At 47.0% G+C, this 13,380-nt stretch overlaps 1 protein-coding gene across 2 annotated transcripts in view; it reads left to right on the plus strand.

The window, feature by feature from the left end:
- The window catches only part of LOC124488256 (copine-8-like), a 31,914-nt gene that overhangs the window by 3,054 nt on the left and 15,480 nt on the right, over positions 1-13,380 (plus strand). Inside the window, exons 2-6 of one of the 2 annotated variants that reach the window (XM_047050857.1) lie at positions 3,441-3,481; positions 6,497-6,543; positions 7,076-7,179; positions 9,690-9,729; positions 11,883-11,959. In XM_047050857.1, the coding sequence (XP_046906813.1) occupies positions 3,441-3,481; positions 6,497-6,543; positions 7,076-7,179; positions 9,690-9,729; positions 11,883-11,959 (309 nt within the window). Of the gene's footprint in view, positions 1-3,440; positions 3,482-6,496; positions 6,544-7,075; positions 7,180-9,689; positions 9,730-11,298; positions 11,541-11,882; positions 11,960-13,380 lie in introns of those variants that run through there. The other variant, XM_047050858.1, reaches the window with a different exon arrangement.

Raw genomic sequence — 13,380 nt, forward strand, 5'->3', positions numbered from 1 at the left:
ATTTACCTTCTCCATCATTAAGTTTGTTGAACAACCAGATATGATTCGATTTTCCCTGTGCACTTCTCGGGGCGAGGGTCATACGCCACCATTTCTTTCCCAAGGAAGACACTCCTCTTCTCTTGTGTTCAAGGGTTGATTGATCCTAAAACTCCCCTTAGGTCTATTTGCAACCAAATCAATGGACAGTCAAACCAATAAGCAGGCCCTCCCCAGAGATGAGTGCCATGTTGCTTTGTTGACAGTCTGTGACCACACTAAGAGCCTTTATAGAAATCCCTTTGGCTGGCATGAGAATGAAACAACTGATGCAGGCTTAAAAACATCTCATTTAGCTGATACTTGCATTCCCATAGTGGGAATATGCAGATTCTCTGACCATAACCTAATACAGCCCACACTCTTCATCAACACGCTTCAGTAATTAGCTCTTGAATAGAGCACACTTGCATTTAGGTACCATGACCGACGCCTTAATAACTACATCAAACATCTAGGGACATATACTTATATATATATATATATACTTAGAAGATGCAGTGTTTACTGGGTCATGTTGTATAATGTTTAAAGACTAATGCTGGTCATCTAAGGAAGATATGCGCTCTAACAGATTTTCTCATGATTATCAATATTCTATCACTCGCTGTCATCTTTGAACGAACACGCAGAGGACCAGAGATTCATCCCCGCAAAGGGCAAGTGAGGAAGGAAGCAGAACTGACAAGCGAAGCAATGGCACCTGTGACAGTGGTGCCGGAGACCCTGGCTGCACAGCTAGGCTCAGCTCCACCAGCTGCCGTTGTTGTGGTGTACTGGATATGAGTGAAGTCGGGGCCAGGGCAGTTAGTGGTAGTGGTATAACCGAGTTCAATTGCTTAAACTCACACCTCAATATGCTGTCAATGCTCCTCCGCCTACCTCATTGAATTACTAGCTTTTCTATGGTGGAGCCGGGTGGTTCGGAGAGGGTGGTCAGTTGCCTGGGTGACTCACAAGACCATATGAAACCCCAAACAGGGCAAGTGTTGAAGAGGCAAGCTGTGCATTGACACTTCTGACACGTAGGCTAGGGAAGCGTCGAGGTCTGTGAGTCACTGGGTTTTCCCCTGCCTCAGCACAGTCTCGCAAGGACAAAGAATCACATTGACGGTTCATCGATAGAAATTGAATGCGGTGGGCCAATGGCTTCGATAGTCCTTTGCATATATAGAAACATCGAGGGAGCACATTGTGTTCCCTTGATGACCCTTGATGTCATATTCCTTAGTCCTTTTTTTTCCCCTTTTCCTTTTAGCGATGAACCTTCGGAAGAAACACGTCCGTGTAAGCCTGATCTGCGTTGACTTGTCAGGTGGAAGTCTCCCTCCTTGCATGTGGAGCTGAAGTGGGATGTCTTGTCTTCCATGTTAGTTGACGGACGTAACTGCTGGGATTCCAAATGTAATTCGGATGTGATGGGACTATGTTGGTAAATGTTTGATGATCAGCAAGTCACTCCTCTTGGCCTATCTTGAAGTTCCTGGGCTGCCCATGGTGGAAGGGACCATTTTAAGATCTGTCCTGAATGACCAGTCAGAGGCATGCAACTGCCCTCAGGTACAGGGGCACCAGCTGGTGTCTAACTCAGCCCCATCCTCTCTTTCCTCTATATCACACACACGCACACACACGCACACACCTCCCTCTCTCTTCCTCCTCTTTTGTCTTCTCTCCTTCCCGTCTTAAGCTTGGCTCAGCCGATGGCTTCCGGAGATTTCCTCTTGCTAGGTATGGCATTTCGTGTTGAAGGTCCCTCATTCCACTCATCTGACATGCATGCTCAGTTGATGCGACCAGCCCCGATTCTATCGCTTATGATCACTTTTTTGTGTGTGGTCTTTCAGCCCAGTGGATGCCAGTGGGCGTGCTCTAACGGAGGTAGCCAAGCGTGGCGTTATACCATCTGGGGCGTACGGGGATCAGCACAAGATGGGTGGCTGATCTAGATACATCACTAGTAATCAATCGCCTAAAGACACTCTCTGCTTGTCACAAAGCAGCGCATCCCCCTAGCTAGCATGATAGTGAGAAGCTTATCTACGTGTCATGCAGGCCCCTTGCCGGATGGATACCCATTCTTATATATTTTTGTTGCCTCTTCAAGTCAGTATTATTACGACTCGCAGCTCTCTCAAACAACACAGACCTATGAAAGGTTTGGGGGTTTTAATGTAAGCTTTGGCAGCGGTTCAAGCTGTGAGAAGAGTTTGCTTCAGTTCCTTCCTGTGTTTGGACTGACTTCGTTCCCAGCGCTGCGAACCCTGAACCTGGTGTACTGTGACTAACAGAGTGGAACCACACACAACAGCCCTGCTGCTGCAGCCTCTGGTGTGGCATGCTGGGACTCCCTGCCGACCCCAGGTTGTGTGCCAGTCCTTCCTTCTTCCTCTTTTTCCTCGCTCCACCTCATCTCTGGTGCCCTAGTGTTGTTGTTGTTGTTGTTGTTGCGTGAATATTTCATCTCCACTCTGCCTGTCAACAGCAGCATCCTTTCATTGCTCCGAGCATCTGTTTGGGACTCTTCTGTACATTAAAGGCACTGTCAGTTTGTTCAAACACAGATTTTATTTTTTAACAATGAAGATATTTTAATGCAGGCGGTTTCAGAGCTTGTCTGACCTTCTATCCAAGCCTGAGGGTTCCATAGGCGTTGGCGTCTATACACATTTAAATATTTGATTGATGCTTCAGGAGGAGGGGGAAGGGACACATTTTGATAGTTTAGGTGTGCTTATTTGATATGTGTACTGGGAAGAGATGAGAATATTCTGCTTGTTGGTTGAACATATACTGATAGTTGATCTGAGATCACCTCAATGCCTGATGTTTAGGCCTAAATGTCTAGATGTAAATGTAAATTACTATGAAAATATATTTCACCTTTGTGAGGATTCATTTAGCAGGTATCAAGCAGAAACAAATGACACAAAGACAAAAAAACTGATGGACATAAGATAACACCATAGAAATGTTGACTGAAAAACTGACCGTTTCTGTTTGCAAATTAAATAATCCATAAATAACCTTTCAATACAAATGTTGTTGGCAGCACTTTAAAGGGCAACTTCCTAGACCAGTTAAAGCATTTGGCCAGACACCTCAAAATGATGTATTCAGGTGAAAAATTGTGAGTTTGGGGGAATGTTTCTACATATCTCGAGTCTGACATGGTAATATAAGCCTTGTGATTGTGAAGGAGGAGGGTTAGGGTAAAGGTTAGACTTTCTGGATAATTAGCTCAACATTTGTGACTACTCCTCTGAGGATCAGTAAACCCACTACAAAGGAACTGGCCATATTAAGGGTGACCTCCAAGTTCCAGAATGCCGGGCTGTTTCCCATGACATCATACCATGCATTTTCGAAATCTACTTGACTCTGTTTCTCTTCCTTTTCAGAAACCTGCTGGACAGAGATACATTTTCCAAATCGGACCCAAGTAAGTCTCCTGTGACACGCGTGCATCCACGCATATACCCATCGACTTCAAACCCCCCACCCACCCCCCAACCCCAATTAATCAGTAGACATTTGCATATGTCAGAGGTCGTATGCGTCACAGGGGATGTCAACAGGAGTGCAAGGCAGCGGGGCATCCTCATCGACACCCTCCCACAGCCCTCGCTGGTGTTGGGGTTCCACCTCCACGGGAGCTCGCCGGCCACCGGTGCTCCAGGGGTCTCTGTCAGCAGTTTGGGGGGGGGGAGGTCGGGCTCGGGGGGGCTGGGGAAGAGGAGGAGGATGGATGGAGGGTGGCATCCAAGAGGCTCGCCGTACGTTTATCCAAGGAGGCACTTGTGCTGCCTCCGTGTCTCTGTGCTGCTGACGGTGCTGGACCCAGTCGCAGAGGATTAGACTGCCTCAGCAGGCCAGGGGGGCCAAGGCCGACACACACACACACACACACACAAGGAGGCCTCAGGGATCCTCACGTACGACATCCACATTAGCTTATATGGCCGGACAGAGTTCAACGTGCGTGTGTTTGTTGCTTTGTTAGTCATTGTGTCTTGACGTGCATTTGACACAATTCTGTTCAACCGTTCACCTCTTGTTGAATCTGCATCCCCAGTTTTCTATCATGGATCGGTTTATTGCTCTTTGAATTCAGAATGGAAAGCGTTCACATTTACCAAACAAAACACTTTGGGGGGGTTTTTTCTCCAAAAAGCTGGGGTTTTTTGACGGCGTGCGATGTGTGTGTTGGGCTCGGACACGTCTCACGGAGCCCACATGCGTCTCTGCGCTTCATTAGAGGATGAAAGGAGCTACGTGCATGCCCACAGCTGAGCTCCCTCTCACAGCGCCACATACACACCATATACACCATACACCCCCTACTACACACCATATACACCATACACACCCTACACATATGGAGTTAGATTAGTTAGAAAGAAGGATTCACACCAACGAATGCAGGGATGTGTAACTTGTGTTTGTCAGGTTGCAAACAAATGTAATAGGGTCATTTATTTGTGAATCGCGTTACATTTGTGAATCACGAAATACATATGTGAATCGTGTTACGTTTGTTTGAATCGTGTTACGTTTGTTTGAATCGTGTTATGTTTGTATGAATCGTGTTACGTTTGTTTGAATCGTGTTATGTTTGTATGAATCGTGTTACGTTAGTTTGAATCGTGTTGCGTTTGTTAGTTTGAATTATGAAACTAATCTAACTCCATATACACACCATAAACAACATACACATCCTACACACCAAATACAACATACACACCTTATTACACACCATATACAACATACATACCCTACTACACACTATACACAACATACACACCCTACACACCACATACAACATGCACACCATAAACACTATACACAACATACACACCCTACACACTCCTTACTTAGCACACAGACCATACGCAACATACACACCGTACACTCCATATACAAAATACACACCCTACTACACACCATATACAAAATACACACCCTACACCTTACTTAGCATACACAACATTCACTCCATACACACCATACACATCACCTACACACTCTATACACCAAACACACCTTACACACCATACACACCATACACACCATACACACCATACACACCATACATACCAGCCACACCCTGCACAACATACAGTATACCCCAGACATACAGGCCACACCAGCCACAACATACAGTATACCCCAGACATACAGGCCACACCAGCCACAACATACAGTGTACCCCAGACATACAGGCCACACCAGCCACAACATACAGTATACCCCAGACATACTATACACACCCTGCACAACATACAGTATACCCCAGACATACTATACACACCCTGCACAACATACAGTATACCCCAGACATACCAGCCACACCCTGCACAACATACAGTATACCCCAGACATACCATACATACCATACATTTACATTTAGCAGACACTCTTATCCAGAGCGACTTACAGTAAGTACAGGGACATTCCCCCCGAGGCAAGTAGGGTGAAGTGCTTTGCCCAAGGACACACCGTCATTTGGCACGGCGGGAATCGATCCGACAACCTTCCGATTTCTAGCCCGACTCCCTCACCGCTCAGCCATCTGACTCCTCATACACAGCGTACTGTAGTCTCTCCGCACACAGCTATCCAGTCGAAACACATTTGAGCCCAGGCAGTCTGCTATGCTATGGTGGGCTAACAGCCAGGCAAGGGTGCAGGCTCGCTAGCTAATGGGCTTGCTTCCAATGATGTTGCAGTAAGTGCTCGGTGCGCTGAGCTAGCAAGGGCAGACAGAGGCTTATTGCAGTCTCTCAAGTTGTGCTATCCTATCCAGTCAGGTGGAATGGGATGGAAGGGTGGGTTTTGACCTTGCCGACGAGGTGTGTTTGTAGGGACGCTCCCAAAGGGAAGAAGTGGCTGGCTCCGATTACAGCAATAAGCATCGTTCGGCTTCAAACAGATGGGTTTTGCTTTCAGGTGGAATGGGTTTGTTTGTGTGTGTGTGTACTTTGCGTATAATAAGCATCTGTGTGTGTGTCAGAGTTAAGTTGCTTGAATCAGCCAGATGCGATCATACTGTAGCTGTCCACCATGGGAAAGTACCGCCTGCTTACAAGTGTAACCAACCAGCTGACCGATCAAGGTTTAATTGTAGTGTTTCCACCCCCCTCCCCCTGCCTCTTGCATGACCCCCCCCCCCCCCCCACACACACACACACACACAGTGTCAATCAATCAATCCATCAAGCAATAACATGCCCACTTAAATATACCAACGCCTATTGCAGTGTATTCCCTCAAGTCCTTGTGAAGTCGATGCCTTTTGTCCCGACAAAAGACAATCGCACACGCAAAGCAAAGTACAGTTATATTGTGATGTTGAATAGGAGTCTTTCTTCTAGTATGTAACCTTGAAGAACAAATGTGCCTATAGCTGCTGTTTTAACAATATCTTTCTCCCTTTGCTCTAATGTCTTTTTGACAGTTTGTGTGCTGTACACTCAAGGAATAGCCAACAGAGAATGGAGAGAGGTAAGTTCAGGCGAGGGGCAAGTGGGTTCCAAGCCCCTAAATCTTTCCAAACATACATACAAGGCTATGCCCACAAGTTAGTAGAGTAACCTAAGTTGTAAAGTAACTTGCTAAGTGTGAGCGCTAAGTTCTCTCATTTCTATGCGGGTTACATCCAGCTATTAAAGCTACACATAATGATATGATTACAATCACAACTTAGCTTCTTAAGAGTTAAGAAGCTGGGAAATCACCACATGCAGTGTACAATACTGATCCTTTAAAGGTCATACTGATTGCTTGCAGATTGAAGACCTTTGCTGCAAAGCAGGAGCCTTTCATGTGCTGCCCTCATTTAGTGATTAAAGAGAATAATTTCAGATTAGGGCGACGTTAAAAAAAGGAATGTGGCAGTTTTAGAAGCACACTTCATATCTTTTTATAGAGATTGGCTGCTACTTATTGCAAAAACGTATGACAAAATCAACCTTAAATGATTTGATATGATCCACTACCCCCCACACAATGCCCTTAATTCTTTACTCTCTCTTAGTTTTGCCGGACGGAGGTTATAGATAACACTCTGAACCCAGACTTTGTCCGCAAATTCATCCTAGACTACTTCTTTGAAGAGAGACAGAATCTACGCTTTGACCTGTGAGTTGAGAATTGACTGTTTTGTGGGAGCCTGTGCATGCTCGTGTCTGTGTTTCCTCCAGTGTTTTGAGGCATGCGTGGGTGCGTGAGAGGGTTGCTCTGTGTGGAACACAAGTTGGGCTGGAAATGAAATATTCATTGAGAGTGAGGAGAGAGACGCCTCCCTTTTTCATAGCACTATTTCAGAAGCAGTTCGGTCTGAATGCCACTTCTCCCAGGCATGCTTTGAGACATAACAAAATAAGTTGTTAGTGCGTGTTAGTTTGAATACTTTTTGGCCTAATTTACAGTAATTAGTAAAGTTAGTAAGATAACAAAAAAATTGCAAGTCATGCATTAAGAACAGTTGCTATTTTCCACTGCCGATACTTCACAAATATCTCATCTACAATTCATCTGTATGTATTTTTCTGTTACATCAATTTGGCCTAACAAAGTTAAAAAATGGACAGTACTCAAAGAGTTTGAGATTTTTTTATCGCATTATGGAATGTGAGTGAGTGACTAAGTGAGAAAGCTACCAAACAAGGTTGTATGTGCATGTGTGTCTCTATTGGCGTGAGAGAATGTCCTTCAAATGTTATGCTTTTTGTTTTTCATCGGTTGGTTGGCTGCATACGATGCGTGTGTGATGAAAAGAGATGCAGGGAGGGGGAAACACTGAGATAGAGTGTCCGTAGTTTGAAGGAGGTCCGGGCAGTAGGGGGGTGGGGGTGATAGGCTAAGAAGTAGATGAGGGATGATGGAGTATGTGTTTGCAGATTAGTGGACTCCCCACAGGGCTTGGGAGTGGGCGAGCATCAGGCTGTATTACGATCTACAGACCCGATGGCGCACAAACGACTCGCAGCCAAGAGCACGCTGCCAAGGCTGTCGTACACAAATGCAGACCCTCAGTCCACCTCACGCACCGCCACGCACACATACGCACACGAGCACATACACAGATGCACATGCAAACACTCTACTAAGCACCCCCCCACACACACACACACACCACCGCCGCCACCACTGTCACACACATTCACACACACGCACACACACTCAGACAGCCAGTGGGGAAATCCTGCTCAGTCACCCATCATCATCTCCTACCCTGGGAGGCAGAGCCTCTTACAGTACAGTACATCCCCCAACCATTCACCTCCCTCTCTCCAGCACTCTCCTCTCACCGGTGTAGATTCTCCATCACCACAGCCTTCACATGCTGGGGACTTCCACGGAAGGAACCAATCGGACGGCACCTTCCTGTGGGGCCCAGTAGCCACTATCGACACATAAGCCTCATCCCACGAAGCTTAGTTCCCCTTTTCGAAGCTTATATTTCTTTCGAGACTGATGGAGGCTTACTTAAGGATACCCCGGCATACAGGAGCGTAGTCATAGGGAGGCTTTAGAAAGTATACCTCATGTTTTTTTAATGGCCACAACCCACAACCCAGTTTTGAACCTCTTATGTTAATGTGTGATTTCACTCAAAGTGCTAACAGAGTACGCACTCGTTCACACCACTGTCGACACGCGGGGGGGGGCTTCTGACACGAAGCACGAGCGCGAGATGTTCCCGAGGAAAATCCTTTGCTGACGTGGGCTTGGCGTCACGGCGCCCTTGTTTATCGGTCGTTTCCATCCAAAATACGACCGCATTGTCTCCCCTCATTTCTCCATATCACTCCGAGCTCGCGGACGAGTCTGCGTTCTTCGCCAAAATGTTCCCTGTCGTTACTCATCATTACTCTCGATTCACATAAACCCCTGAGTGTCCTCTCCAGACCACTCCAGCGGACCAAGAACGAAGAGCGCCTCCGCCCCGCTGCCCACGTGCACGCACGGCTCACGCGTCGGGCACACACTCGTGAGATGCCCCAGGGCATCCTCTCTGACGAACCCTTTCGAGTGTGCTTTTCCTTGTGCGCGCGTGTATGGGTGAGACTAGGCGTGTGCAGCCAAACGTGTACATCTGCATGGATATTTGTGTTGTCTTTTTTCTTTTTCTCCCTCTACTCATTAAATGAATCATTGATGAACGTTGGTGAGTGGCAGAGGCCCGGCGGACGCGCGGCTCACGAGGCGCACCTGAGCGTGCGGACGCTCACGCGTTGCGTAAACGCGTTGCCTCGACGTGTCGAAAATTCCATTTGTGGGGACACCTGGTTGCCGTATGAAAGAGTGGATGTACGGAATGGTGGTTCATTGGCAGTGTCGCAGAGGATGCAGAGAGCGTTTGTCTCCTTTGGAAAGCGAGCGAGCGAGCTGAGGCACGTGCATGCTTGTTTGTGTGTCAGTGTTGGCGTGCGCTACTGTGTGCCAATTGCACGAGTCGTTGACTCCCCTCTTTCTGTTGGGCTGTGAAGACTTTCATCATGACCTCACTCGTGTCGTAAACTCATTTACTGCAATACAGGTCAATGTCAAACCATGAAAGACTCAAACGAGCAATCGGTTCGAACGAGTCATCATCTCTCAAACGAGCAATCTGTTTCAACCGTTCATCTCTCATTCGTCCGCAGGTACGACCTGGACTCCAAGAGTGACAACTTGTCAAAACATGTGAGTTTCCTCTTCCTCCATAGTCCTCTTCTCTGATCACCCATCCATTCATGAGAACAGCGGCAGTCTTTGTTTTACAGTAGTGTCAGTGAATTGTAATAGTCTTCAGGCACCCAAGCCTTAACACAGTATCACAACGAGGGCCAGGTATTCAAACGTTGTTCATGTCACAAAGCAATAGTGCTTTGTGTGGTTAATTGTCAACTGAGTCAGTTCTAAGTGCTTTAAAGTGCTCTCTATGTTGTTACTGCCCTGCAAGGCATTTTTAAAGGCAGGTGCATCACGTAGCTGTTTGAAGGCTTGTAGACACAGTTCCTCTTCAGCTACAAGGCTCTATCTTGCTACAGTAACACTCTTTACTCCCACAGCCTTCAAAAACGCCAACACGTCATTTGGCATTTTTCCACGTGTTTGTCGTTTTACCTCCGCATGGTTTGACGCAGATTATTGGAAGAGCAGGTTATAGGAGTGTTCAGAGGAGGTGTCTGGAGGAATGTCTTACAGTAAGCACACTGTGTTTGGAAAGACGTTACACGATCAAGATAGCATGGGACTAGACAGCCTAACAACACAGGAAAACACACGGGTTTGTTTATTTCGTGAAATGGCGGGTTGGTTGAGGCAATAAGGCACCTTCCCCAGATCCCTCAAACGCCTCTAGTCTTCGATCCGTCTCTGAGTGTCTCTGTCCGTCTGCTGTTCCCTCTCTCCGCCTGCTTGTCCGCCTCCATGCAACCGTGTGTCCGTCTGTTTTTCTGAAGGCTCCGCGAAGGCGTCATTAATCCATTTTTTGTCGTCTTTTCTCTTGCGACGCGCCCGCGTCTATTTGTGTCATTTGGTCTGTCGGCTGTTTCACTGCGAAAGCTCCGACCCCAGCCACAGGGAGTCAGTCTCAGTATGAGGGCGCGGGGAAACGCTTGGATGCGGCCTGTCGTCACCACAGATGTGTGGGATTGAAGATGTGGAGCGCTGGCTCCGTCGTCTCCATCCGAGGCCCGTGCTCCACGCTCCTCTCACTGCCTGTAAACAACCAGGGAACCAGGGAAACCGAGGAAATGTACGGTGTCTGTCTTGGTGGATGATACAGCAGGTGTTTTCCCCTCTCACACAGGAGATTACCTGGTCCGGATGAAGCCTCAGGGATAGATATATCCTTATATACTCTATTTGGAGAGTCGTAAATCGCGATTATTGTACTGCGCTTGGTTGAATGCAATGTGGATTGAGTTGTATAAAAAATATAGTAACCTGTTGGTTTACCATGTAGCTGCGGTTCATCTTTGCTGCTTTCCTGCCATCTTGGTGCCTTTGGTGCCATTTTCAGCCCTGAAATAATCGAAGTCCTAAAAAATCTTTTGATTTAAACCCCAACAGCAATTGTTTACCACTAAAGTCCATATTGTTTTTACCAGTTAATGTCAGCTCTGCATGTATAAACAAGCCTATCTTGTGCATCCCAGATGACAAAGTCCTCTCTGGGAGAGCTGAACCGAAACAATGGCAGGTGGCTGTTCTGTCAGACGAGGGGACAGGGGTGTGCAGGGGGCCGGGGTATGGGGGTGGATAGCAACCATGGCTGCATGGATGGACAAGGAAGGGATGTTCAGCCACCGCAAAGATCTCCAGAGCAGCCGTCTGTCCGTTAGACCAAGCACAAATGTCACAGGGAAGACATTCCCACAGAGAGAGACAGTAGTACAGTGGGCCTCCTTGATTGTTCACTTGCTGTGTACTTGGAACCACAGCAGCAGCATCCCCATCCAGTCCTCACTCGTACACACTCTCATGGCCATCGCCACAGTAAAACAATGGTAAGTGTCTATTAGCATTCTGGTGATGAATAACGGAAATGTCTTCCTTGAGACTGAGGATGTTTGCAGATGTGTGCGGGTGTGTGTGAGTGTGTGTGTGTGTCACATAACCAGATGGATAGTCTGTCCTAATTGAAAACGCTCCAGGATGGTGTGGTAGCTCATTAAGGCTTTGGTAGGCTCATGGTAGGTGGAAAATTATACAATAAATAGTGTGCTGCATATTGATGTCCCCAATTACACTTCATTTGGATTGGAAGCTAAAAGCTCTCTTTCTCTTGTGTGTGTGTGTGTGTGTGTGTGTGGGTGCATGTGTGCGTGCGCGTGTGTATGTGTGTGTAGGATTTTCTGGGCCAGGCTTTCTGTACCCTGGGGGAGGTGGTGGGATCCATGGGTTGCCGCATGGAGAAGCCCCTAATGTAAGTAACACACACTCACCAAAACACACTCTGAAACACACATGTTGCCCTGCCTCTGCTGTTTTGGAATGGTCCTCATAATTAGAAGCTTAGAGGCAAACTCAAATGAGATGGTTTGAAGGCGGCCGCTGTATTTAATGAGCATTGTCAGCAGTTCATTGTGCATCCATCACAGTTGGGTCCAGTATTACTGCAATTATGGCAAATTCAAGGATGGATTTCAATCAGTCACAATTGAAAAATAAAAAATTATTAAATTGTGAATTGCGAGTGTGCAGAACGGGAACAATCGGCAGCTTTCACTGTGAGATTAATAAATAACGAGACCACTATAGGGCCTTAATGGAATCCACTTAATAGGAAGCCCGCCAGCCCCCCCCCCCCACCCCTAAACACACACACACACAAAAGGTGTGTAAACCAACGAAACCACCTATGTTCTCTCCATTGATCCATGCGTTGGACGCCTCTCCTACTCCACAGGTTTTCGGAGAGTCTCTAACACCTGCGTTGATGTTATTTTAAAGGGTTCGTGTCGATTGAATGTGTTGCTGGGCAATATAAAAAAAAAAACATTGACCTGTGCTCTGTTTGAGAGCTGAGCGTATTCTGAGCCCTTGCGCCCTGTCGTCTCTGCTCTGTGTGAATGGGATCCTGCCTCCTGTGTAGGCGTGTGTATGTTTCTGGCTGAATCAATGAGCAGTTGCAGCTGAATAGGCCCGACGAAGAAGGACCCTGAAGACAATGACGTAATGTGGAAGGATGTACCGCTGTCCTTCCGTTACGTAATCAACTCCCTCAGCCAGCACTCATTCAGTGCATGTGTGTGTGGGTGTGAGTGGGGCGGACGACGACGACGACTCTGCTCTCTTTGTGTGTGGGCGTGTGTGTGTGAACATCCAGTTCACTGCCCCAAAGAGCGGCACCTCCATTTACATGAATAAAAAACATTGCAGTCGAGCGCTCAGTGAAGTGCGCGGAGATTGCACTCTCCAGCACCGGACTTACATGTTGGAGATGTAAGCTCCTAAACAGGATGTATACTGTAGAATTGGTACAAATGATACGCGGTTATGTCAGGTATATTACATTATCTGACTAGAATTGTTATCCTCCTACTGAGGTTTTTAGCATGAATCATTGTCAAAGGTAGTCATTTATATATACAGCGTACAATTACAGTTATCACGATTGTGTCGTGAAAAGTGTATCAAACCAGCGGGGGAGGATTTAGAAGACAGTGTTTAGTTCTAAAGGACCTCTGTTGCTATAGCGTACAGCATGGTTCTACAGGTGAGGGCGAGCAGGCAGAGAAGATGGGCAATAGGAGATGCAGGTTGTCACCGTGTATTCACGGCTAATCCCTTTTTGATCTGGACTCTTTTTCAAAAGCTCCCTCCCTTGTCCATGTGCTCCACTTC

This window comes from Hypomesus transpacificus, unplaced genomic scaffold (genome assembly GCF_021917145.1).
Source record: "Hypomesus transpacificus isolate Combined female unplaced genomic scaffold, fHypTra1 scaffold_129, whole genome shotgun sequence".
Lineage (NCBI taxonomy): Eukaryota > Metazoa > Chordata > Actinopteri > Osmeriformes > Osmeridae > Hypomesus > Hypomesus transpacificus.